The sequence below is a fragment of the Rhopilema esculentum genome, chromosome 15 (genome assembly GCF_057945365.1).
Source record: "Rhopilema esculentum isolate cy_ngs chromosome 15, ASM5794536v1, whole genome shotgun sequence".
Taxonomy (NCBI): Eukaryota; Metazoa; Cnidaria; class Scyphozoa; order Rhizostomeae; family Rhizostomatidae; genus Rhopilema; species Rhopilema esculentum.
The window spans coordinates 3251987-3279595 of record NC_142829.1 but is presented as its reverse complement, the minus strand read 5'-3'; the positions used below and the strand labels follow the sequence as shown (position 1 = coordinate 3279595).

General features: G+C 34.3%; 1 protein-coding gene across 1 annotated transcript; it reads right to left on the bottom strand.

The window, feature by feature from the left end:
- Window positions 1–11: 11 nt before the first annotated feature.
- LOC135685802 (solute carrier organic anion transporter family member 4C1) lies at window positions 12–16984 on the bottom strand. Its single transcript, XM_065201871.2, has 10 exons — window positions 16359–16984; window positions 11387–11575; window positions 10695–11056; window positions 8336–8537; window positions 5216–5416; window positions 4192–4366; window positions 3717–3855; window positions 2621–2835; window positions 919–1136; window positions 12–152 (listed from the first exon to the last, which is right to left on the bottom strand). The coding sequence occupies exons 1-10, from the start codon at window positions 16579–16581 to the stop codon at window positions 25–27; spliced, it is 2052 nt and encodes a 683-aa protein (XP_065057943.2). The 5' UTR covers window positions 16582–16984; the 3' UTR covers window positions 12–24.
- Window positions 16985–27609: the final 10625 nt, after the last annotated feature.

Sequence of the window (27609 nt, the reverse complement as noted above, 5' to 3'; positions counted from 1 at the left end):
TAGTACGTCATCGTAGGGAACATCTCATGCCTTCTCCGTTGAATCTTGGGTAAGTTCTACATTTTCGTTGTTGTTTGGTTGCTTCTTTTCAAACTTTATTGGCTGAGGAACGTAGGAATACCAAGCCAGAAAATTCAATATCGTTGCTGAAACTGAAAGGAAGTCATTAAATCAAGTTTTTCTAAGTTTATGTTTCTCTTTACTGTTGGTATACAGTGACTGCGCCTCCAATTTACAATTTGAGTTAAAAAGCATTTGTTAAATGATTTGAAAGCTCTTCATCTATTCCTAAGCAAATATTTGAGAGCAGCGTTTTGAATGACAGTTCCTTTGCCTGCCCTTCGCCTTGCCAAAGCCCTAACTTCAAAGTGTTGAGAAATAGCAACGTTTAGAAGACCCAAAGAAAAAACTTCTCGAATGATTGAGGCCTCCCTCTCTAGATATAAGTGTTATCTTACTATTAGTATTAAGAGACGTCAGAAATCATTCAAAATTGGAAGGGCAAAGGCGGGAAGCGACACTTTTCTCAGCAAATGGAGCACTTTCTCTATAAGTTCGCTTGTGGGTGCCCTTAAGACAAGATACATCTTTATCAAAGCATGGTACGTTGAACGTGCTTCTGGTGCACTCCCTTCCATATCAACGTTCCTGGAAGAATATAAAACATGTTATATTGTTCATGTAATTTTCTGCCTAAAATCTGCTTGCTTTAACAAGGCAAGGTATTATTCCATTTTCATGCATTCATATCAATGTCTTTGTGCAGGCCAAAAAGAAGGGAGGTAAACAAGCCCCCAATATTTTGTTGATAGCAGTTTCTCTTTTGTTTGAAGGCATCTTGATTGTTAAATCTGAAACGTTGTGATGGTTACATAATAAGAAAACAAAACTTTATTAAAAAGCAGACCAAAAACTTACTTGCTGCCACGAGTGCAAATATGAAGAAACTCTTGGAGATTTTGTCAATGTCGTATTCCAAACAGTTCCCTCGATTTCCACAATCATCCTTTCCCCAAAGAAGGCAACTTGAGTCGATTATCGATCCGAGGATAATTGGACCAGGAATAAAGCTTAGTAGCCTTGCATTCATGGTCATGATTCCTTGTCCAAATGCACGCTGGTTATCTGCCACGCATCTAAAAAGAATTTGAATAATTCTTTTTGAATATTCCAAGCTAAATTGTTAACTGTCTTTGGAGTTAAAGATATCGCTATTTATCTCAAATCCCTCCGCTCATTCTCTGTTGAGAGGTAACCACTTAAAAATGTAGTCTCGAACAAGAAATACAAAATGGCATGGAAAACAATGCATGAGTTGCTAAACCAAAATTGACATTGAAAACTGAGTGGATACAAAATACTGAAAATGCGATTTTAAGTTATTATTTTCATCTCATTTTTAAAGCTCTCACTTAAGATCATCGCTTTCATTACATGTTTGGGGTCTGCTCGAGTTTCTGTTCTACTTCTAAGAGGCAAGCCTTGAACTGAATCATTTTCTTACACTTGCATGCAGAAAATTACCTGAAAGTATCTAAGAATTGCGATGTTTTGTTCTTTAATCTTTCTTGGCTTAAAACAGAAGTCGTATCACTTTCCCTCACATAATTTTCATTTCCTTTCTCTATCTCTCGTTAAGTGACTGGAACATCTTACTGACACTGTGTCATCCTAATAAGAACTGTTTCATTTTAATTAAGTAGGAAAACAAGAAAGTGCATGCTGCTGGGATTGAATCTTGATGCTGAGATTTCGTTGTTAGAGGGCTGGTTACTAAGCCCTTGCCATGGAGTTAAAAGTATTTATACAGAGAGTTCACATGTTGCTAATTCTTGGCACGTACGTTTCTTGAATATGAAGAACAAGCTTAGGAATTTCATTTTGCTGTCTGCCACCTCTTTCTTTCTAGATAAGGTTACAACGACTTACAACGGTTTTGCTGCCTCGATACTTTGATATATCTTTAATCGAAGATAACAAAAAAGCAGAAAATAGCTTCTTTTGGATCTTTTGCAATCGATTATCAAAAATGAAACAATTAAGGTCATATAAACGTTAAAGAAATCGTGCCTGAACAATTTATAAACTTCTTTGAAATGTGTTCAATTATAACAAATTTAGCCTTAAAACTATTTTTCTGCTGAAATGTGAAGTACATGAATGCTTTTAGCTCATCAAAGGTTTGATCAACACATGAAGTGATCACTTATCAAATCGGTAAGAAGCACAAGAGGGTGAGTGGATGCGAGAATGACTCAAGGGCTAGGTTCCTTGACGACAGATCCAAAGTTCTGGGTTTCCAATCCCTGACTTGACCAAACTTCACCCCACATTGAAGGGAGTCGCAAGGTCTCGGCGATTTCAGACATAGCAAGAACGAAGTATGGTCACTTTGAGAGGAAAGACCAAGACATTGCTCGATAAGCACATTTTTCAGAGAGCAAAGTGCTAGGTGGAAAAGCAAATACAAATAAAAAAGACTTCACTTAAAAAGACTCCGTCTAGGAATATCAACATCTTTAACTGAGTGCTCCTTCACATATTTTGAACCTGAATTTCAAAATGCAAAGCTTATAAATGCCAATATATAAATAAATAATTTAATCCTCGATGTATTTACCTCATCGTTAGCATTCTCTGCGGAATGGCACCAGTGAATGATATCATTAAGGTTATTGCACTCAGAGCCAAGAAGAGAACTAGGTTTTTACACTGTCTGTCACAACGGCCAGCTGAAACGGACTCAAAGCTATTGAGAGCTGCTGTTGAACTTGCGTTTGTCGACGTAGAAATAGTTTGGTTGCCAAGTCGAACACATGAGCAGTTGGTAGCGCTCTATGAAGTAGGAAGAAAGAAATGCACATATAAATGCAACTTTGAATTAGGTCTGATCAGAATTTCGATAACTCTACCAACTTTACATAATGCACAAAAATCAATTATGTATATGCAAACTTTTTATTTGCTTTTTTAAGCCTTTCGTATCCTAGTTGTTCAGTTATTCTCTCCATGAGGATTCACTCCTCTAAATTCCAGCCATCCTGCCAAAACCCTTGACAGAAACGGCGATATGTTTGGAAACGAGGCTGTGTGTAAAATAATACCGCGGGAAAGTCATTCTACTTCTTAAACTGTCCTGTTTTACACTGCTTGAAAGAAGAAAACAAGTTGATGAAACTTAGGTGCAAACGAGAGAGCAGAAGTGTGACGCTGAAAGTCCGACAATGGTAAGTTTATAATTACATGTTGAAGAAATTATTATTGATTGTTAGAAACTTGTTCGATACTCGGTTAAACTATGAATGTCCTTTGTGGCCAAAGTTTCCTCTGGGCTAGGCAGCTTTGCTCACCTTATAAATTCAGCAAGTATTGGTCTCAAAACATCGAGGATGTCTAAAGAAATCGGTAAGGCAATTTGTTTCCTCTTTATATATTTTTACTGCTTTTTCCATTTAAAAAGTATGGGTTTTTTACTCGAGTGAAGGGTCAAGGCCAAATGCGGCCAAATTCAAATGATATTCATGGCACGTTATTTTTGTGTTGATATGCATCAAAACTGCTGCCTGGTAAGCTGGCATTATTTATATTATTGTATTAATTACATGATTGTACCAACAAGCTCTAGCGTGTATGAATCAAGCTTCAGAAATGAGGAGATGGCAGTAGAGTGAGATTCAAAAATTTTAGTTATCTTTGTATTTCAGAACAATCCTTACTCCTTTGACTTTGGAACTGCAGCCAGCAAAACATGGCGAGAAATATGTATAACCATCTTTTCCACATACTGGCTCATATGAACGTTGTGAACACCCACATAAAGAATTGCACTTTGCTTTGATTTTTCCAATTTCTTTGCTAAAATGTGTTTATAAGCAAAAATCACATATTGAAAGTTGAAACATGATAACAGTTAAATAATTTGCAAAACTGAGAACCATATAATAAATCTCTTCTGCTTGATCTTTATCAATTGCTTTTTTAGCACTCGGATCTGTAACTTTCTGTCTGGCCTTGTTAATCTGCCTTGAAAAACATTCAAAGGACTTTGTGTGATCAATGGAATATTACTTTTGGGGAATTGATATTACTTGAAATAAAGTTCATTGTCATTCAATGCTTTCTCTTTTGCTTTGACTTTAGAGAAGGACATGTTGGGCTGTATCAGTTTTTTGTTAAGATCCATGCACTAACCTCTGATAAGGAATTGTTACCCCAACAACATTTGTTGAGTTGCAACCAGGCAGCAACCAGATAGATGAAAATATTGTCAAAGCCACACCCATTATGATAAGATATTGTGCTGCCCTTTTAACTGAGTCTGCAATTGGTAGCTTTTTCATTATAAGTGATCCAATACCAACTCCAACTGTAAATATAATTTTCTTGTTTACAAATAATCTTGTAAGAAATTGTTTAGTGATATGAAATGAAAAATAGCTTTCAAAGAGGCAAGCAAGTTTTGTAGTATACTTAAATTTTTTATCTTATACTTTTCAGGGTACAAACATCAGAATAGTGATAGAAATTCTAAGCAATGCCAATACGATTAGATGTCTGGGCCTTCCCAATTATCCAAAACATGTGTCCTAAGATCCTTCATTAATTTACTGACGGAACCTGTGATTTTGCTATTGGTGAGATTTACCAGAAAACTAAGGTTGTACCAAAAAGCTGTTATGGCCAAAAACTACATACAGAGTTTGGTCGTGTTCTATCTAGCAGTTTTGAAATTCATCAAAACAAAAATTAAAGATGTTTTTGTGTAAAAATGAAGAGATTTGCTTGGAATCCATTGGCTGCATTTTCTAAAAGCAAACTGCAATGATTGGGCCACCTTAACAGTTACAAGCTTGGTTTTCTGATTGGCCTATATTGACTCAAAACTGGGTTTATATATTTCCTAGCTTTGAATTTTGGATCATTATGCTGATGTTTAACATCCTGAAATGTGTCAGGAAAAGGCTAAAGCATTTTTCAAAATGTTTCCTTTTTGATGCCACTTTCAAGTAAAATGTTTTGCTAAAGACAAATTTGTATTATTTCTGTTGCTGTGCAACCTCTGCTACTTGAAGGTAGATTTGACCACAAAAAAGCAAATATTACTTTTATATTAGGAAATGGCTTGCACATTGAATTTTGATCATTAATAACAATTTATGGTTGTTCACAAAAAAATGGCAAATAAATTCACTGAATTAAAACATTGAAAATTTACGGGTATTTCCTGGAATGAATACAGCTGCTGACAAAAGTGCTATTTTTGACAAACTGCCACCAAATTTGAGAACGATGATTTTTGTGTAGAATCCTCTCAACGCAGCAGCAAATATAAGCTCTATTGTTAAGCCAAGGCAAGAAAAGACATATGTCTTGTTTTTGAGAAGATCGATCAAGCTCCTCAATAGACCTACCAGTCCTAAAAGAAGAGGTCGGTATTAAATAGTTCTTCTGAAGATTGCAGTGAGTTAGAATTAAACAGTTCATTTCAAACATGCATGTTTCAATGAGGCTTTATAAAGGGGATGAAATTATTCTATATTTCATGATTTCATGTTTCAAAATATCTTGCAATTATTTCATATTTCAAAATTACTAAAGCTAAGTATTTTGAAATTTTAAAATGTTCAATTCTGCCTTCAAGTTTCAGTACAAACTAGACCGACTTGCATACAAAACTGTCGGATTGTATGTATAATGTATAAATAAATGTATAAATAATTTGTTCAGAAAGAAGCCAAAGGGCCCTGTACTTGGGTAAAAGTGGGGAATTCATTCTCTTTGGAACTATTGTGGAGAATCTAAGGACACCGGACGAAATTTTTTATCCTTGTTTTGTTCAACTTATTCTTTGTGAACAACTAAACAAATTTAAAACATAAATGTACCAAAATTAATATTCCACATTCATGTTACAAGCTCTTTCTTATAGTATCATCAGAAAAGTTTGATAGTCGAAGTATTTCTGACCTTGCGTTTTTCATGCTTCCAGAAACGCAACTTTCCGTCAACTGCAAAAATGTTTCCAAGGCTTAAAATGATCAGTGGCCTTTACTTTTATGATTTAAACTTTCACCGAGTTTGAAAAAACAGTTGGAGTGGGCCAAATTCTCTTTACGGTTGTTTATGGCTTTTTATAATATTTCTATACAGTTTGATCTTTTTAGGTCAAATAACATAATTTGTAATCACTTTTAGCATTTTTTATTGGCACCATAAGTATGTATGGCACAATTCACCTACTGAAAGATAGGGTCAGAAACAACATATACAAGATAATAATAGCTATCTTTTGGTGGTACAAAACTTGTAAATGGCTTTGAAAAAATCAAACATTTAGTAAACTAAAGCTTTTCATCTGACACTCTTTGTCTGAATTTACGTGCCAGTGTGATTCTGGCTACGTAGGACGCACCACCCAAAGATTGGAGGATAGAATAAAACAACATGTTCCGTCTAATATTAGAAACAAAACCCACCCGCAAAGAGAACAGCCACCTCGGTCTTGCAAATCCAAAATTACAACTAAAACCTGCGATTCTGCTATCGGGCAGCATTTACTAGAAAACCCAGATTGTGCAAAAAACTATAATGGCGACATTTTTCGGATTATTGGTAAAGCCCGATCGTCGTTCCACCTAGCAGTTTTGGAATCTATCTACATAAGCACGAAAAAACCGCTACTGTGTAGACAAAAGGAGTTAAGTTCGTTTTCACCTTAGGACTCCATTGGTAACATTCTCAATAGGCAAGCAGCACTGATTGGTCAACCTATACAGTCATGTGCTCGTGTTTCTGATTGGTCTATTTCGATCCACAACTAGGTATATATATATTTCCTAGCGTAGAGTTTTCGATCTATGTTCTGACGTTTTAAACTCGGAAGAGTGTCAGACGAAAAGCTTTAGTTTACTAAATGTTTGCTTTTTTCAAAGCCATAATAATAACTTTGCGGGGAACATGTTAGCCCCAGAAAGAATGAACAATATCTTTTTAACATTATTATCAGCAAATCAACTCTGCAACTTAAATTGTTTACAAAACTGTGGTTTAGTGGTCCTAGAAAGAAATCATAGTATGTATCTGTGGAACAATCAATGTAGATAAAAACATTTTTATGATGCTGTTTGATGTTTTTTTTTTCAAACAGTGAAGTATGAAAAGCCTTTTAAACCCCTATAGAGGTTGCAATATTTAAAAGAAAAACCCAGGCATAATATAGTATCTTAACAGCTCTACAGATCAATAGTCACTTGAGTCCATTCTGTTATTAAATAGATAATTCTCACACAACATTTAAAGTGGTATTCAGTCATTTTGTCATTTCATATTTCATAATGGGAACCAAAGTAATTTCATATTTCAAGACTAAAAAACCTAAATACTTATAATTTCATCCCGAAAATCTCAATTCTTTTATATTTCAAATATCCCATACAGGGCCTCTTTGGCCAAGAATTGTTAACAAAATGCTTTTGAATAGATTTAAAAACCGTACTTTAACGAACATTACTGTTTATTGGTCTGTCATGAAGGTCCCATAAAGTGTAGCCTGCGCGCAGATTCAGCTGGTTTTCCCAGAGATGAATTTAGTTGAATGGAAAATTTGGCGTTTCTCTCGACTGGGAGAGAAACTCTAAATTTTTCATTCAACTAAATTCATCTCTGTGAAAACAAGTCGAGTCTGCGCGCAGGCTTCATAAAGTCGGGCTATAGACAGAGCTTTGCACGTTTTTGGTGCATAGAACAGGACGGTTCTAAGTTGCTAGACCGAGTTCACGCTCAATGCGATCATCAGGAATCATTTCGTAAGCTGTGGTGTGTTAATTCACTAGATTCTATTAGACATTCATGTTTCAGCAAAGCTACTGGATAGAAATAAATTTGTAGTAAAGAACAGTAGTTTAGTTACAAATGTCTCACTAAAGTATTAAAAGCACCCTGTGACTTTTCCTGAACTCTTATTTTGGCCTCTTTTATCGCACCACAATCCTGTGTAACATTTGGGAGTGCTCTTTCGAAAACTCGAACAACCTGTGGATGTTTTCGAATATAAAGAAAGAAGCTCGCCGGGTTTCTTACACAGGAGTGTTTTACCTGACAGCTCTAGAAACTTTGGTTGTGATAACAGAACTTCATTTTGATTTCCTTCTAGCATTGATAAATCATTTTGGCTCTCGATCTGCAAACTACATACAGACACCTTCTCCATCTTTCCCCGAACACTACATGAAAACATCTTCTTCATCTCCCCCCTTTGAAATCAAGTATTTAGATTCAGAGCTTTCATAAAACCTTGCAATGTTTTGCCTATTAATACCATCTGTTTTTTTCTTACCTTTGCCAATTTCCTTGTTTGCTGGTGGAAGTTTTCCCGCATCCATAGCTTCAAGTCGTCTTTTGCGATATTTTGGCATCTCGCGTGGAAAGCATATCAGAAAAACGCCAGGAATGATGGCAAACCATGCAAAAATGAAGAAGCCAAGCCACCAGGCCCCAATCCAACGAGGATCCTCCCTCGATACAGTAACTCCTGCAGGCTAATGCATGTTTGATTAGATTAGTTATTGGCATATCACTTTATCTAAGTACTTGATCAAATGTAAGAAAACGCAATGAAAAGGGTCAGAACACCATTTTTAGACACCAACCACGTAGCTGTAATTGTCGGTTTGGGTGGGCAAACTCGAGCAAGAACAATACCTGATGGGGGCAGGTTTTTAACAAAAAAACCGATATATAACAAACAGATAAAATTGGACTAAATCAAGCTTGCTATGGTTACAAAGCAACTATGAGTCAAAAACAGAACAATGAATAAAATGTTAAATACTAAATGTTGTAAAAACAAACTGCAAGGTTTCCGTAGCAACTCAGATGAAAATATCTCGAAAGATATAGCTTGAGCTGGATTGTTCTTAATTTGATCTTAAATTAATAGGGTGTAAGCAATGTAATTGCTAGCTAAATACAAATACAGGGACGTGTTCAGGCTTCATTTGTAAACAAAGTGAGACCGCCTTCATTTGCCAACAAGTCTAAACATTGACCGAAATGCACCCAAACATGGCAAAAATTCTCGTTTTTGAGATAAAACTTTGTAAAATATTTCATTTTACAGTCGCTCTGCCTCATCTTGTTCTTAATTTGTTCTTACCTTTGACCAATTTTGAGGCTCGTGTTCCTATTAAATTGTTCTTATAGAAAAATAGTGTATGTCGCCTACTTTAGTCATCAGTATCAGTCATAGATGAAAAAAGGCATTCACCCCGTATACCATAGTGAAAACTGGAGGAGCGACTTCACAATTCTCCAGCAAAAAACATGTATATGTTTCCAATGTCCTCGGACTGCTTGCACTTGCATTTGCTCCCTATTCCACCTCTTTCGATTCTGTGACACCTCAGGGGCCACACTTGAATATTTCAAGACATGGAATATTTTGAAATTTCACAGATTCATTGTTGCTTACTTTTCAGAAATGAGCTTTGCAAAATATCATTTGGGGAAACTGTAGCCAGAGAAAGCAAGTTGTTGTCAAAAGTTTCGTGTTGGGGGGGCACAGCCTTATGCCCCCTGCAGCTACTCGGCTGTTAGACATTTCCACCACAATACCAAGCTCAAATGCCCATTCTCTTCGACTTCCTGGTAAGACTCTAATATTCGTAAAGATATATCTTTACGTTGGTTATTGGGCACCTTTCTCCTTCCACTGACAATGCTCAAGATAAAACTTTGGAGTTTATAATATCTGTTGAAAAGATTTCACGATACAGACAGTCCTTTGGGTTTATGGGAAGAATCAAACATTATAGAGAACCGAAGTATGACGTCATCAAAAATCAATTTTTAGAATTTCTTTAATTTGGCCACACAATCTGAAAGAACATCGTAAAATACCTCTTAATATGCAAAATTAGTTAGATATGTTCCAAGTTGGGCGAGATGTGACCGATGAAAGATTTCAAGTTTTCTAACGGATTACTGTCATTCTGGCCTGGTTCATAAAGTTATGAACCAAGACCAAACTAGAGAGGTTTGATGGGGCAAGAGCCTGTGCTCATCTTGTCATATCTCAGCCAATTCGTAATGCCTTTAACTGATTTTGCTTATTTACAGGTATTTCATGATGCCCTTTCAGGTTCTGGGGTAAAAATTCAGAAATTCTAAAAATAGATTTTTATGACGTCATCACTTCCGTACTCTATAAGCAACCAACAGGTGTGGCCTAAATCATCTGCCAGTCAACTATTGACCAATCAATATGCGTCTGAGTGGTATCCCGCCTATTGATTGGCCAACTTCTGATTGACGGATGGCTTAAGCCACTTTACCAGACCAGAGTATGTTTTTCAGGCAAATGCTGTTTTTCAAGATTTCTGTTTAATGGAATCTAAACAATAAAATTGGTGCAAATATAGAAACAATTCTAAAAGCTGACACACACGAGTAGCTACAAATACAGAAGAAAATGTTTTGCCGGAACATTTTTTGAATTTTTCAAAAATGATTATATATTTTCTAACTTTTCCTTTTCAATCCCTATTTTTACGTTTTAATGCTATGAGAAATGTTGAACGAGAAGCCAAGTATATTTAAAAGTGTTTACAATTTTAAGCCTCATTTCAAATCTTATATAGTCTAAAAATTGTTCAAGCCGTTTAATGTTCATTGACGAATTAGAAAAATGAGCTTACCAATGCAATATTCGTGAAAGTCCTTGAAAAAGTACCACCCACAGCATACCCGAAACCACGGCCAAGAAACATTGAAACAAACCATACACCAAGGTAAATAGGAGACATTTTAGGGTTCAAATTTTCATCCAAATATGCAGGACTGAGAGGCCAAAGAGGTGTGATCCCTAAACCAATAACGATCTGTGCAAGGCAAAAAACGGCTAGATATTTGTCCGCTGATCCGTAACCTTGTGGCCCACTGCAGCTTCCCGCTAAGTCATTGAGACCAATGTTACACAAATTTGATCGTTGTGTAAGGCCGGGAACAGAGTAATTGCCAATCATCAGTTTCGGAAGGGCCATTAACAGTGCACCAATGCCTTTGGACAAAATCATATTTTTTATCTATAATCAAACGTAAGTTCTATGCTTTACTGTTCTCTAATTGGAATTAAGCCTCATCAAAGTAATAATTAATGGCAAAAGGTTTAACTGCATGGTAAACTCATTTTTCAACATTAACTCTCCCAAATTGTCATGTTATACTAATTTTCATATTGATAAAATTGAAATTAAGATAACTTGCCATATTTGTGGAGCACTTAAAGAGAACAGGTCAGTTAATTTGCCTCTTGATGCAAAAAATCTAAGTTGCAGTACTTGCCTAGATTTTTAAACGTATTTGAGATGTAGTTGTCACTATTATTCACCTGTCACTAATGCACCAATGCCAATCCATTTTGGTTTTTTGCCATGAGCTCCATAGAAGCTTATGAATGGCAGCATTACCATTCCTCCAATGTCATTAGTGAGAAGGATCAAGGCTGACTGCTTGCTGCTAAAACCGAATTCTTTTTCAATGTCTGGAATATTCACCGCTGTCAGACCACTCACTACCCCTAAATTGTTAGAAAATTGAAAAAATAGAATTATTTATAAAACAAATTTTGTATCATACAAGCGGAGCTGTTAAGTTTTGCGTCGTAAAATTATGTGTTTATAATTTATTGACACATGCCATTGTCTCAGACCGACATGATCCTCTGGACCAAAATGACTGCACGCATGACCGAGATACAACTTTTTGTTTATGGGACCAAAATACAAAAGAAAAGTATTTCACATATACTACCTAAGTTTTTTTAAGGCCAAGGCCCCCCCCAGCCCCCCGGCCCCCCCCGGCCCCCCTGGCCTTCCCGGTGTAACACCCCCCCCCCCCCCAATCCAAAAATTAGTCGATTTCGCAGAGCAATCGAAGATTTCGCAGGGCGCCAAGAAGAGCTTTATTGTCACGAAAAATGCCACCTCTGAAGTTCGTAAAGGGCCGTTTAGGAATTTTGAAATGGAAATATCGTATTTGTTATGAACCTCCCTTCCTGACATTGCATTTTAGAGAACTGAACAGGTATGTAAGGAAAAGCTCCGTTATTTGCAAAGCGAAAGCATTTCTTACCGAAAGTCATAGCCAATGGATGCAATAATGGATGCATATGTTTATGAGGGCAAGGTTGAGTCATGCAAATTAATTTAAGTTGTAAATTATTTTCATGACAAGCAGGCGTCACTGGAGGGGAATAAGAGGCTGAAGGTCCTCACTTTGGTCAAGATAAGAATTTTTTTATCATTTTTTCTCTTACTTTTTAAAAGTGCATGAACTAAAAAACATAATAAATCGTTAAGATACCGATTTTGTTTCATCTAATTGCTAACTTTTTCACCTATATTTTTATTATTTTTCTTTTATTTGCATTAATTCAGTAAATCACTTTCTGTATCATTGCAATGTTTTAATTTTGGATGTGTAAACATGGCCTTCTCGATACAAGAAACTGCACATTTCTGTTCATGAAAAAGAAATTCTCCCAATCAAAACAACATTGCTCTGTCATTCACAACTACGTGCAGTCTGAAACGAAAGGTTGTTGTTTTTTATTTCCTTCCCCAACGTCTAACACTAGAGCTTTAGCATGATATTCCCCCTCCCTATTTTTCCCAATAAACAATTATATTTTCAATAAACAATCAGTTCTTTTAGCACAATAGTATTTTGCTAAATTTTTGTCTGAAAGATGCTTTTAAGCCCTTTTACAAGGTATAATTTCAAAAATTTTCTTCACGTCGGACCCAACCATGGTGGGTCCTCCTACCTCACTAAACTTGATTCTTAGCCCCTCTGAATTAAATTTCGTTGCGCTGTCTACATCATGTACCCTACCCCCCCCCCAATTAGCTGTTTATTAGCTAGTTTTTTGCAAACCGACATTAAAGACTGCTAACAATGAGCCATTGCGTTACGTAAGCATCCCATAATGCATTTTTAGACTGTCTAAAATCAATTACTGCCATTGTTTGGACCATCGCCACGCTCGCAAAGGCCCATTGTTAGCAATGAGTCTTTAAATGAAGTGAATATAAAAAAACAATTTACGCTCAAGTAGAGAAATAGATATTTCATAGGCAATGAAGTTTCAGGTTTGTTTTTATTGCTTAGAAGTTTGTCCTTGGTAAAGACCAGTGTACACTGGTAAAGCTTTCACTATTAACCTATAGACAAACCGTTGCTACGAGGTCTGCAGGGCACCACTCAGTTTAGCAGGGCAGAAACCCTTTTCACCCCCCCCCCCCCCCCAAACCTATTGGCCAAGTTACGCCGCTGGTTCAGTGTACAGGGCATGCCCCCCCCCTACTTCTTTGGAAAACAATATAGCTTCTAATCAAAACGTTTTGTTATGGATGTTAAATTTTCCTTTGCTACACCCCCCCAACCCCCCAACTTTCCAACCTTCGTCGGAGCCCATGCTACCTTGAAAGGTACACATAAAAGCCTGACGATGAAGTTTGTAGGTGAGTTGAGAGGTGAAGCGCTCGATTCTAAGGGGCTGGAAAGTTGTAGATGTTGAATGTAGGGGAGTTAAGAACTATACAGGTCGATTTTCGGGGAGATAAGAGATGAAGATGTCAATTATAGGGCAGTTGAGAGGTGTAGAGATCGATTGTAAGGAAGTTTTGAAGTGCAGTGATTAATTCTCGGGGAGTGGAGATGTGGAGATTTCGATTGTAAGGGAAAATAGAGGCGTAGAGGTTGATTGCAAATGATGATGACAAGTGAAAAAGTTAAGTGTTGAAGTTCAAAAGAAGGAGCCCCTATTAGAATGAAGTTTCTGACTTTTGCGACCAAGAAACAGAAAATGCCAGCGCTGCCACACTTTACACTGTGCCGGATAAATTTTATCCGCATCAAAATTAATTCAGATAGGCGTCGCGTTTACACTAGACCCACGCTATCCGCACGAATTTGAGAGCGGCTATCCGAAGAAGATTAGTTCACCTAGGAAAGAGGATTAAATTAGTTCGGATAGTTATGTGGTACAGTGTAAACGCTTTTTCTAACTCTGTTACAAAGAGATAAAACAAGCGTGAGAGAGGTTGCCAAATTATGTACAATACGTGCCAAGCTTGGTAGTTGAGGTTGTTAAAAACGTTGTCTATAGAAAGGGAGTAAATGAGGAAACATGAAACGACAAAAGACTGCATATATGCGCCACGGCGTTAATTGTAAATGTACTTTAACATTATATAAATAATTAACATTTTCTAAAGCACATAAACACATAAGGCATATTGGAGAACACGCCTATGGCACTTTGGGACGTAACAAAACGGCATGTTGTTGAGTCCAAACTTTACCATGTTGGCATTTAATTTAGCAGATTCTGTGATCCAGCTGAATTCTGCTTACACAGGGAACGCGAAAGTTGTGGGGCTTTAGCCCAATGATTTCCAAAATTTACTTAAAATCAAACCGAAATCGCCCTGTTCTTGGTTTTTAGCATGTTTCGCTCCCCAAAACGTTTAGGAGGACTTTATACGGCCGCATTTAGGTCGCGTCGAATGTAGTTGGGGGAGAGTGGGTTTAAACTGTTAAAGGAGATACAGATAATCCTATCTACAAAGCATGCTATGTGGCTAAAGGATATAGCCAAAAGGAAGGAATTGACTACTCGGAAACTTTCTCTCCTACCGCTAGAATGGAGTCAATTAGAGCCCTTATGCAACTAGCTATTCAAAACAAATGGAAGTTGCATCAAATGGATGTCAAAGGGGCCTACTTCCACGCGCCAATCGAGTCTGATGTATTCGCACAGCAACCATTAGGATAAGAACAACATGGTGGAGACTTTGTTTGGAAGCTGAAGAAGTCCCTTTACGGACTCAAACAAAATGGACGTAACTGGAAAAAATTACTCCACCAGTGCCTAACGGAAATGAGCTTTCAGCAGTAGAATGCTGATCCATGTGTTTTCTCCAAAACAATGGACAATGAAATAACTATACTACTTGTATGGATGGATGACATAATTATCTTTTCAAGCTCAAATGAACTGTTGAAATTGCTGAAATCAAAGCTGAGCAATCGTGTTAACATGAAGGACCTCGGTGAATTATCATCATTGCTTGGTATTGACTTTGTCATTACTGATGACTGCATAACAATGTCTAAATCAAGATACCTTTCCAATATCCTCCAAAAATTCGGATTCGATCAGTTTAAACCGAGAAGCACACCATGTGAAAGCAACCCGAACGCTTACATCATTAACGATGAACCGGAAAGTAACGAATCTGATATCACCACCTATCGAAGGATTGTCGGCAGTCTTATATGCGCAATGAGCTGCATCAAAACCAGACCTAAGTTACTGTGTTACCAGACTTTCACAGCATCTATCAAAACCGGATAATAGTGATTGGCCTATGCTAAAACATGTCTTTCACTATATCAAGCACAGCATTTATTACAAACTTACCTTTCGCAAAAGCTCAAACGATTTGAGAATTTCTGCTTATAGTGATGCAGACAGGGCTTCTTCTAAAGATGATCGACGCAGTATTACCGGGTATTACATCAGTTTAAATGAAGAAGGCCCACCTATTTGCTGAAAGTCCAAGAAACAAGCGTCTGTAGCCTTATCTACGTGTGAGGCAGAGTATATGGCACTATCAATTACTTGCCAAGAAACTATTTTCATCAAACAGTTAGTGACGGACATTATGCCTAAAAACTATGAGCCAACAATCATCCGGAGCGACAACCAAGGAGCAATCGCGCTTATCAAAAACCCTGTGAATAGATCTTAGGCCAAACACATTGATATCCGTTAATATTTCGTAAGAGACTGTTACAAGGACAATCGCATTGTTATTGACTATGTACCCTCGGAGTTGAACGTAGCGGACCTACTTACAAAACCACCTAAGAAACATTCTTTGAAACTACTTAAACAGATTTTATTTGGATAAATATGTGTCAATTTGGGGTGTTGAGATGTGACTTATATATACCTATGTATGAACATGAACATTTACCATTATGAAACATTGTCTTTTCAGTGGTGCCTAGTTCTCTGACCGCGCACCACGTTCGAGTTAGTTCGATTAGCAAGATGGCAGATATTGTTATGTTAACTTTTGTTTATGTAGAATGCGTTATGTTACCAATAATCCAATGAGTTTTCTCTAAGTTTTACCTCCGTCAAGAGTACAGATTTAACACCTTAAAGGTTCCGTCGTCCTGCCTCAGAGCAGGACGAGCTCTGGAAAACGGAAATAATTAGTAGCAATTATGAGATTTATGTCAGAAATCAGTGCGTCTGGGGCCATAGAATATAATTCATAATTTACCTGCTGTCATAGCATAAACAACAAGAACTATTAGAAAGACACTTGGTCTGGACAAAGGCTGCAGGAACTTCGGCCGCCATTTTCCCCAACCGCAAAGCAAGGATCTATCCAGAATTTCCTCCGTAGTTTTCTCGTCAGCTTCTTCATGCTCGGATTCTTGATGTTTGTTGGTATCATTCGCTTCCAGCGGAAATGTGTCTGAAACGTCTTTCTCTTCATCCATTTTTCTATTTTCAAGAATCAAACAAGCAATGGAAATTTAACCTGATCCATATAATGACTGTGCCGGGGAAGAATTGTTTTATTCTAAATCTCATTGTTACAGTTGTAATGGTTATGCTCTGCAGAATCTATTGAAGATTTCGGTTTTAGGCTAACTATTTGCGGTATACGATGTGGAACACTGCGCTGATAAACTTATTCTTAAAAATGGGGCCCGTTGCATCAAGACAGAAAATGCTATTTTTAAAATCAGTAGGACTTTCGTTAAGTATGAGTAGTGAACTAACATAAGTGAAATGAGCTTACTTGTTAATAAAAGTAAGGAGATGTTACGGCCTTATGAGTTTTTTACATTACCATTGAGTACAACGTCACTTTTTACGTTACGTCACCTTCCCCTTCTGTCACTTTTTACGTTCAGGTGTCATCTTTCGTCGCGTCATTTCAACGATTTACCTCAAGCTGAACTAGATGCCATGGTTAGGGTTAAGCCAACTATGGCTTGAAGTGGAGGTTTTGACATTCCAGGCCAACCAGACAAACTGAATCTTACGTAGCCTTGTCAAGTTCGTCACGAATCCTTTTACTGTGACATCAACTTTCCAGCCTGCGTGCTGTCATAAGCAGCCTTATTCAACTCCATCATTTGAGAGCAGCTTTTGGTTTAGACTCTACAGGTATCGTTGCGAAAGGCAACAGAGTAATGCAGTCAATTTCTAAAGGTATTCAACCAGTAGCACTAGTAGCCAAATAACCCCTCATTGCAATCTTGAAATTTCTTTCTGCATGTAATATTTAGGGAGATTTAATTGCTTCAGAAAAACTATAGGCAGGTTTGACAGAAGACAGGGCTCTACCCTAGTCTTGGCCCTTAGCACAGTGTCGTAACAATCCGATCAAATCAACAAAGTGTGTTGTAGCAAGGCAATCAACAATCAATACGACATTTTGTATTTTATCATTTTATGATTAAAAATATGTGGTACACACTTACTCGTTTTAAACACTGACTTAATAATTATTTCTTAGCTATGAATTATCGGTCCCTCTAGAAATTATAGTTACAAAGTATATGTGCAAACGTTCCAAGTCAATTCAACAACCGACAAATACAAAGGAAATTACCAACAATAAATGTGTCAACGATTAAACATATAGAGAGCTATTTCGAAACACAAGAAAGTGTAAGAATAATGAAAACTCCCTGCCTTCCGCGACACACAGCATTTGGCATAATTTGTTCACATTGTGGTACCTGCATGAAAATGGGACAATGAGGTTATTTGACCCACTGATAACGATGCCGAACAGGCACAAGCTGAAAAATGCCCGCGTGTGCCATTTTGGTACTTGGTATCAGGCCTAGCATGAGGCCCATTTCTATATATAATTTCTGATTTATGAAGAAATGCAAGTCTAAGTTTATGCGTATTCTCATATGGTCTTAAATATTAAAGATGGATAAAGCTAAAAGTACCCCTTGGTGCTATTTTTAGAATGTAGTAATGGAGCCTATATCTCTACTTAGGCTTTCATTCATATTCTTATTCGCAAAATGTGTTGGTTCTAGCACAATTTAATACGGTGGAACATGTAACAAAGACACAAGATACAAAATAATCTTTGATGCTCTATTCAGAATGGGATACTGGAACCCAGGCCTCCAAATAGGCTTTACAACCAAATGTCTTACTGTAATGCGCATTTAGGTATTTTTAACACAATGTGATACAAAGAAACATTTGACAAAGACACAGTAAACATTTTACTCTTAGATGCTATTTTTAGAATGAGTGACTCCTTGTTATAATATATGTTAATGCAGTTGTCTAATTTATGTAATCATGTGAAGCACATCGAAGCAGATTCTTTAATATTGAACATATTGTATTTAGCTTTCTAAAAGGCAAAGCCTTTCACTTTAAAGTTTTTATCGGAAGTTGGTCAAACAGAGCAAACTTTAGGTAGGATGAAAATATGCAACAAACTTCCCATTAAAATCTCTGCCATATGAACAATGAATGAGAAAGCTTGCAAGGCTCAAATTTGACGTTTAGGAATTTCTTAAGCGTACGCACTAAATACCCATTACACCCCTCCCCCCTTGTATGCAAGCGTACGATTTTTGATCGACTCCCCCCTCCTTCTGAGTGCGTACGTACTTTATGGATGACCCCCTATTTTTTCGTGTGCCCCAATTGACGTTTCATCGATGGCTGATTTTTGCTAAGAAAAGTGGATTTTCTAACGTTTTATCCCTCATCCTTTTTTAATTCCAGCACCACCTGGTTTCTCTGTTAATGAACCCATTACCTTTGCGTGGTGGTTGCTGAAAATGGTTGCTCCTCTTTATAAGTATGACATCGGTGGGACACTAGTTTACAAAGAAAACGTAAGTAGTACTACTCAAGTATCTTTAAAGGTAAAGAAAGAGATTCCCCTCATCCATACATCATTACGACCTCGTCACGTCGGTTCTTTCTGATTAGGGAAATAAATGTAATTTATTTCTAGTATGAATCGCATTATTTCTAAAATAATAGTAAAGCTATAATCTTAGAAAATAGTTCAATTTTTTGAAAGTAAAATTCATTTGAAAAAAACTTGTCTTTACTTCTAGATGGTCAAAATAACAACAATTTGATTTACTTCAAAAGGAAAACAATTTAAGTTTTCAATTAATGGTGACTTTTTAGAGGAGTCGATTTTTGATAGAGCAAGTAAGGCTATAAGCTTCGAAAATTCTCGAACATTTTTCCATCAAAAACAAGTCAACTTTTTTTTCTGATCAGAATAAACAGCAATCGAATTTAGCTTTGGAAATAAAGTTGTTTTATTTAAAAAATAACGACGGCTTTTTGGAGGGGCTGACTTTTTATAAAAAAATATAAACTATAGACTTTGAAAAGTCCTCGAAAATTTTCGAAAATTTTTCCATTATTAAAAAGTCGCGAGTCTTCTTCTGAACAGCATAAGCAGCAATTGAATTTCGATTTGGAATTAAAGTTCTTTTTTCAAGATAATCATTTTTAGGGGAGACTTTTGATAAAAAACTAAGGCTATAGGCTTAACAAATTCGTCGAGAAATTCTCGAACATTTTTTCATCAAAAACAAGTCAAGTTTCTTCTTTGTGATTGAAATAAAACAGCAATTAACATTAGTTTTGGAATTAATGTTGTTTTTAAAAAAGCGAATTTTTAGAGGGATTGATTTTCCATAAAAGATAAGACTATAGAACTTAGATAAGACTAAGGCTTGGAAAAAAATCTTCGAAAGTTCTCGAACATTTTTCCACTAAAAACAAGTCAAGTTTCTTCTTTCTAATTATAATAAGCAGCAAATGAATTTAGTTTGGGGATTACAGTGGTTTTTTCGAAACAAACGACTTTTTAAAGGGGTCGATTTTTGATTTAAAAGTAAGGCTATAGGCTTAGAAAAAATGGTCGAAAAATTCTCAAATATTTTTTCACTAAAAACAAATCAGGGTTTCTCTTTCTAATTAGAATAAACAGCAAATCATATTAGTTTGGGAATTACAGTTGTTTTTTCGAAAAAATAACTACCTTTTAAAGGGGTCGATTTTTGATGAAAAAGTAAGGCTATAGGCTGGAAAAAATCGTCGAAAATTCTCAAACATTTTTCCACTAAAAACAAATCAACTTTCTTCTTTCTAATAAGAATAAACAGCAAATGAATTTAGTTTGGGAATTACAGTTGTTTTTTCGATAAAATAACTACCTTTTAAAGGGGTCGATTTTTGATGAAAAAGTAAGGCTATAGGCTTAGAAAAAATCGTCGAAAATTCTCAAAAATTTTCCGCTCAAAACAAGTCAAGTTTCTTCTTTCTAATTAGAATAAACAGAAAATGAATTTACTTTGGGATTTACAGTTGTTTTTTCAAAAAAATAACGACTTTTTAAAGGAGTCGAATTTTGATGAAAAAGTAAGGTTATAGGCTTAGAGAAAATCGTCGAAAAATTCTCAAATATTTTTTCACTAAAAACAAATCAGGGTTTCTCTTTCCAATTAGAATAAACAGCAAATCATATTAGTTTGGGAATTACAGTTGTTTTCTCGATAAAATAACTACCTTTTAAAGGGGTCGATTTTTGATGAAAAAGTAAGGCTATAGGCTTAGAAAAAATCGTCGAAAATTCTCAAAAAATTTTCCGCTGAAAACAAGTCAAGTTTCTTCTTTCTAGTTAGAAGAAACAGTAAATGAATTTAGTTTGGGAATTACAGTTGTTTTTTCGAAAAAATAACGACTTTTTAAAGGGGTCGATTTTCGATGAAAAAGTTAGGCTATATGCTTAGAAAAATTCGTCGAAAATTCTCAAACATTTTTCCACTAAAAACAAATCAACTTTCTTCTTTCTAATAAGAATAAACAGCAAATGAATTTAGTTTGCGAATTACAGTTGTTTTTTCGAAAAAATAACGACTTTTTAAAGAGGTCGATTTTTGATGAAAAGGTAAGGCTATAGCCTTACAAAAAATCGTCGAAAATTCTCAAAAATTTTTCCGCTCAAAACAAGTCAAGTTTCTTCTTTCTAATTAGAATAAACAGAAAATGAATTTAGTTTGGGAATTACAGTTGTTTTTTCGAAAAAATAACGACTTTTTAAAGGGTTCGATTTTTGATGAAAAAGTAAGGTTATAGGCTTAGAAAAATCGTCGAAAATTCTCAAAAAATTTTCCGCTGAAAACAAGTCAAGTTTCTTCTTTCTAGTTAGAATAAACAGTAAATGATTTTAGTTTGGGAATTACAGTTGTTTTTTCGAAAAAATAACGACTTTTTAAAGGGGTCGATTTTTGATGAAAAAGTAAGGCTATATGCTTAGAAAAAATCGTCGAAAATTCTCAAACATTTTTCCACTAAAAAAAAGTCAACTTTCTTCTTTCTAATAAGAATAAACAGCAAATGAATTTAGTTTGCGAATTACAGTTGTTTTTTCGAAAAAATAACGACTTTTTAAAGGGGTCGATTTTTGATGAAAAAGTAAGGCTTTAGGCTTACAAAAAATCGTCGAGAAATTCTCGAACATTTTTGCATCAAAAACAAGTCAAGTTTCTTCTTTGTGACTGAAATTAAACAGCAATTAACATTAGTTTTGGAATTAATGTTGTTTTTAAAAAAGCGAATTTTTAGAGGGATTGATTTTCCATAAAAGATAAGACTATAGAACTTAGATAAGACTAAGGCTTGGAAAAATCTTCGAAAGTTCTCAAACATTTTTCCACTGAAAACAAGTCAAGTTTCTTCTTTCTAATTATAATAAGCAGCAAATGAATTTAGTTTGGGGATTACAGTGGTTTTTTCGAAAAAAACGACTTTTATAAGGGGTCGGTTTTTTTTTAAAAAGTAAGGCTATAGGCTTACAAAAAATGGTCGAAAAATTCTCAAATATTTTTTCTCTGAAAACAAATCAGGGTTCTTCTTTCTAATTAGAATAATCAAAAAATGAATTTAGTTTGGGAATTACAGCTGTTTTTTCGAGAAAAAAACGACTTTTTTAAGGGGTCGATTTTTCATGAAAAAGTAAGGCTATAGCCTTAGAAAAAATCGTCGAAAAATTCTCAAATATTTTTTCACTAGAAACAAATCAGGGTTTCTCTTTCTAATTAGAATAAACAGCAAATCATATTAGTTTGGGAATTACAGTTGTTTTTTCGAAAAAATAACTACCTTTTAAAGGGGTCGATTTTTGATGAAAAAGTAAAGCTATATGCTTAGAAAAAATCGTCGAAAATTCTCAAAAAATTTTCCGCTCAAAACAAGTCAAGTTTCTTCTTTCTAATTAGAATAAACAGAAAATGAATTTAGTTTGGGAATTACAGTTGTTTTTTCGATAAAATAACTATCTTTTAAAGGGGTCGATTTTTGATGAAAAAGTAAGGTTATAGGCTTAGAAAAATCGTCGAAAATTCTCAAAAAATTTTCCGCTGAAAACAAGTCAAGTTTCTTCTTTCCATTTAGAATAAACAGTAAATGATTTTAGTTTGGGAATTACAGTTGTTTTTTCGAAAAAATAACGACTTTTTAAAGGGGTCGATTTTTGATGAAAAAGTAAGGCTATATGCTTAGAAAAAATCGTCGAAAATTCTCAAACATTTTTCCACTAAAAAAAGTCAACTTTCTTCTTTCTAATAAGAATAAACAGCAAATGAATTTAGTTTGCGAATTACAGTTGTTTTTTCGAAAAAATAACGACTTTTTAAAGGGGTCGATTTTTCATGAAAAAGTAAGGCTATAGCCTTAGAAAAAATCGTCGAAAAATTCTCAAATATTTTTTCACTAGAAACAAATCAGGGTTTCTCTTTCTAATTAGAATAAACAGCAAATCATATTAGTTTGGGAATTACAGTTGTTTTTTCGAAAAAATAACTACCTTTTAAAGGGGTCGATTTTTGATGAAAAAGTAAAGCTATAGGCTGGAAAAAATCGTCGAAAATTCTCAAAAAATTTTCCGCTCAAAACAAGTCAAGTTTCTTCTTTCTAATTAGAATAAACAGAAAATGAATTTAGTTTGGGAATTACAGTTGTTTTTTCGATAAAATAACTATCTTTTAAAGGGGTCGATTTTTGATGAAAAAGTAAGGTTATAGGCTTAGAAAAATCGTCGAAAATTCTCAAAAAATTTTCCGCTGAAAACAAGTCAAGTTTCTTCTTTCCATTTAGAATAAACAGTAAATGATTTTAGTTTGGGAATTACAGTTGTTTTTTCGAAAAAATAACGACTTTTTAAAGGGGTCGATTTTTGATGAAAAAGTAAGGCTATATGCTTAGAAAAAATCGTCGAAAATTCTCAAACATTTTTCCACTAAAAAAAATTCAACTTTCTTCTTTCTAATAAGAATAAACAGCAAATGAATTTAGTTTGCGAATTACAGTTGTTTTTTCGAAAAAATAACGACTTTTTAAAGGGGTCGATTTTTCATGAAAAAGTAAGGCTATAGCCTTAGAAAAAATCGTCGAAAAATTCTCAAATATTTTTTCACTAGAAACAAATCAGGGTTTCTCTTTCTAATTAGAATAAACAGCAAATCATATTAGTTTGGGAATTACAGTTGTTTTTTCGAAAAAATAACTACCTTTTAAAGGGGTCGATTTTTGATGAAAAAGTAAGGCTATAGGCTTAGAAAAAATCTTCGAAAATTCTCAAACATTTTTCCGCTCAAAACAAGTCAAGTTTCTCTTTTCTAATTAGAATAAACAGAAAATGAATTTAGTTTGGGAATTACAATTGTTTTTTCGAAAAAATAACGACTTTTTAAAAGGGTCGATTTTTGATGAAAAGTAAGGCTATATGCTTAGAAAAAATCGTCGAAAATTCTCAAACATTTTTCCACTAAAAACAAATCAACTTTCTTCTTTCTAATAAGAATAAACAGCAAATGAATTTAGTTTGCGAATTACAGTTGTTTTTTCGAAAAAATAACGACTTTTTAAAGGGGTCGATTTTTGATGAAAAAGTAAGGTTATAGGCTTAGAGAAAATCGTCGAAAATTCTCAAAAAATTTTCCGCTCAAAAATAGTCAAGTTTCTTCTTTCTAATTAGAATAAACAGAAAATGAATTTAGTTTGGGAATTACAGTTGTTTTTTCGAAAAAATAACGACTTTTTAAAGGGGTCGATTTTTGATGAAAAAGTAAGGCTATAGGCTTAGAAAAAATCGTCGAAAATTCTCAAAAAATTTTCCGCTCAAAACAAGTCAAGTTTCTTCTTTCTAATTAGAATAAACAGAAAATGAATTTAGTTTCGGAATTACAGTTGTTTTTTCGAAAAAATAACGACTTTTTAAAGGGGTCGATTTTTGATGAAAAAGTAAGGCTATAGGCTTAGAAAAAATCGTCGAAAATTCTCAAAAAATTTTCCGCTCAAAACAAGTCAAGTTTCTTCTTTCTAATTAGAATAAACAGCAAATGATTTTAGTTTGCGAATTACAGTTGTTTTTTTCGAAAAAATAACGACTTTTAAAGGGGTCGATTTTTGATGAAAAAGTAAGGTTATAGGCTTAGAAAAAATCGTCGAAAATTCTCAAAACTTTTTTCGCTCAAAACAAGTCAAGTTTCTTCTTTTTATTTAGAATAAACAGAAAATGAATTTAGTTTGGGAATTACAGTTGTTTTTTCGAAAAAATAACGACTTTTTAAAGGGGTCGATTTTTGATGAAAAAGTAAGGCTATAGGCTTAGAAAAAATCGTCGAAAATTCTCAAAAAATTTTCCTCTCAAAACAAGTCAAGTTTCTTCTTTCTAATAAGAATAAACAGCAAATGAATTTAGTTTGGGACTTACAGTTGTTTTTTCGAAAAAATAACGACTTTTTAAAGTGGTCGATTTTTGATGAAAAAGTAAGGCTATAGGCTTAGAAAAAATCGTCGAAAATTCTCAAAAATTTTTCCTCTCAAAACAAGTCAAGTTTCTTCTTTCTAATTAGAATAAACAGAAAATGAATTTAGTTTGGGAATTACAGTTGTTTTTTCGAAAAAATAACGACTTTTTAAAGGGGTCGATTTTTCATGAAAAATTGAGGTTATGGGCTTAGAAAAAATTTTTCGAACAATTCTCAAATATTTTTTCACAAAAAGGAATTCAGGGTTTTTTGTTCTAATTAGAATAAACAGCAAATTAATTTAGTTTGGGACTTACAGTTGTTTTTTCGAAAAAATAACGACTTTTTAAAGTGGTCGATTTATGATGAAAAAGTAAGGCTATAGGCTTACAAAAAATCGTCGAAAATTCTCAAAAACTTTTCCGCTCAAAACAAGTCAAGTTTCTTCTTTCTAATTAGAATAAACAGAAAATGAATTTAGTTTGGGAATTACAGTTGTTTTTTCGAAAAAATAACGACTTTTTAAAGGGGTCGATTTTTGATGAAAAAGTAAGGCTATATGCTTAGAAAAAATCGTCGAAAATTCTCAAACATTTTTCCACTAAAAACAAATCAACTTTCTTCTTTCTAATAAGAATAAACAGCAAATGATTTTAGTTTGCGAATTACAGTTGTTTTTTTCGAAAAAATAACGAGTTTTAAAGGGGTCGATTTTTGATGAAAAAGTAAGGTTATAGGCTTAGAAAAAATCGTCGAAAATTCTCAAAAATTTTTCCGCTCAAAACAAGTCAAGTTTCTTCTTTTTATTTAGAATAAACAGAAAATGAATTTAGTTTGGGAATTACAGTTGTTTTTTCGAAAAAATAACGACTTTTTAAAGGGGTCGATTTTTGATGAAAAAGTAAGGCTATAGGCTTAGAAAAAATCGTCGAAAATTCTCAAAAAATTTTCCTCTCAAAACAAGTCAAGTTTCTTCTTTCTAATAAGAATAAACAGCAAATGAATTTAGTTTGGGACTTACAGTTGTTTTTTCGAAAAAATAACGACTTTTTAAAGTGGTCGATTTTTGATGAAAAAGTAAGGCTATAGGCTTAGAAAAAATCGTCGAAAATTCTCAAAAATTTTTCCTCTCAAAACAAGTCAAGTTTCTTCTTTCTAATTAGAATAAACAGAAAATGAATTTAGTTTGGGAATTACAGTTGTTTTTTCGAAAAAATAACGACTTTTTAAAGGGGTCGATTTTTCATGAAAAATTGAGGTTATGGGCTTAGAAAAAATTTTTCGAACAGTTCTCAAATATTTTTTCACAAAAAGGAATTCAGGGTTTTTTGTTCTAATTAGAATAAACAGCAAATTAATTTAGTTTGGGACTTACAGTTGTTTTTTCGAAAAAATAACGACTTTTTAAAGTGGTCGATTTATGATGAAAAAGTAAGGCTATAGGCTTACAAAAAATCGTCGAAAATTCTCAAAAACTTTTCCGCTCAAAACAAGTCAAGTTTCTTCTTTCTAATTAGAATAAACAGAAAATGAATTTAGTTTGGGAATTACAGTTGTTTTTTCGAAAAAATAACGACTTTTTAAAGGGGTCGATTTTTGATGAAAAAGTAAGGCTATATGCTTAGAAAAAATCGTCGAAAATTCTCAAACATTTTTCCACTAAAAACAAATCAACTTTCTTCTTTCTAATAAGAATAAACAGCAAATGATTTTAGTTTGCGAATTACAGTTGTTTTTTTCGAAAAAATAACGACTTTTAAAGGGGTCGATTTTTGATGAAAAAGTAAGGTTATAGGCTTAGAAAAAATCGTCGAAAATTCTCAAAAATTTTTCCGCTCAAAACAAGTCAAGTTTCTTCTTTTTATTTAGAATAAACAGAAAATGAATTTAGTTTGGGAATTACAGTTGTTTTTTCGAAAAAATAACGACTTTTTAAAGGGGTCGATTTTTGATGAAAAAGTAAGGCTATATGCTTAGAAAAAATCGTCGAAAATTCTCAAACATTTTTCCACTAAAAAAAAGTCAACTTTCTTCTTTTTAATAAGAATAAACAGCAAATGAATTTAGTTTGCGAATTACAGTTGTTTTTTCGAAAAAATAACGACTTTTTAAAGGGGTCGATTTTTGATGAAAAAGTAAGGCTTTAGGCTTACAAAAAATCGTCGAGAAATTCTCGAACATTTTTGCATCAAAAACAAGTCAAGTTTCTTCTTTGTGACTGAAATTAAACAGCAATTAACATTAGTTTTGGAATTAATGTTGTTTTTAAAAAAGCGAATTTTTAGAGGGATTGATTTTCCATAAAAGATAAGACTATAGAACTTAGATAAGACTAAGGCTTGGAAAAATCTTCGAAAGTTCTCAAACATTTTTCCACTGAAAACAAGTCAAGTTTCTTCTTTCTAATTATAATAAGCAGCAAATGAATTTAGTTTGGGGATTACAGTGGTTTTTTCGAAAAAAACGACTTTTATAAGGGGTCGGTTTTTTTTTAAAAAGTAAGGCTATAGGCTTACAAAAAATGGTCGAAAAATTCTCAAATATTTTTTCTCTGAAAACAAATCAAGGTTCTTCTTTCTAATTAGAATAATCAAAAAATGAATTTAGTTTGGGAATTACAGCTGTTTTTTCGAGAAAAAAACGACTTTTTTAAGGGGTCGATTTTTCATGAAAAAGTAAGGCTATAGCCTTAGA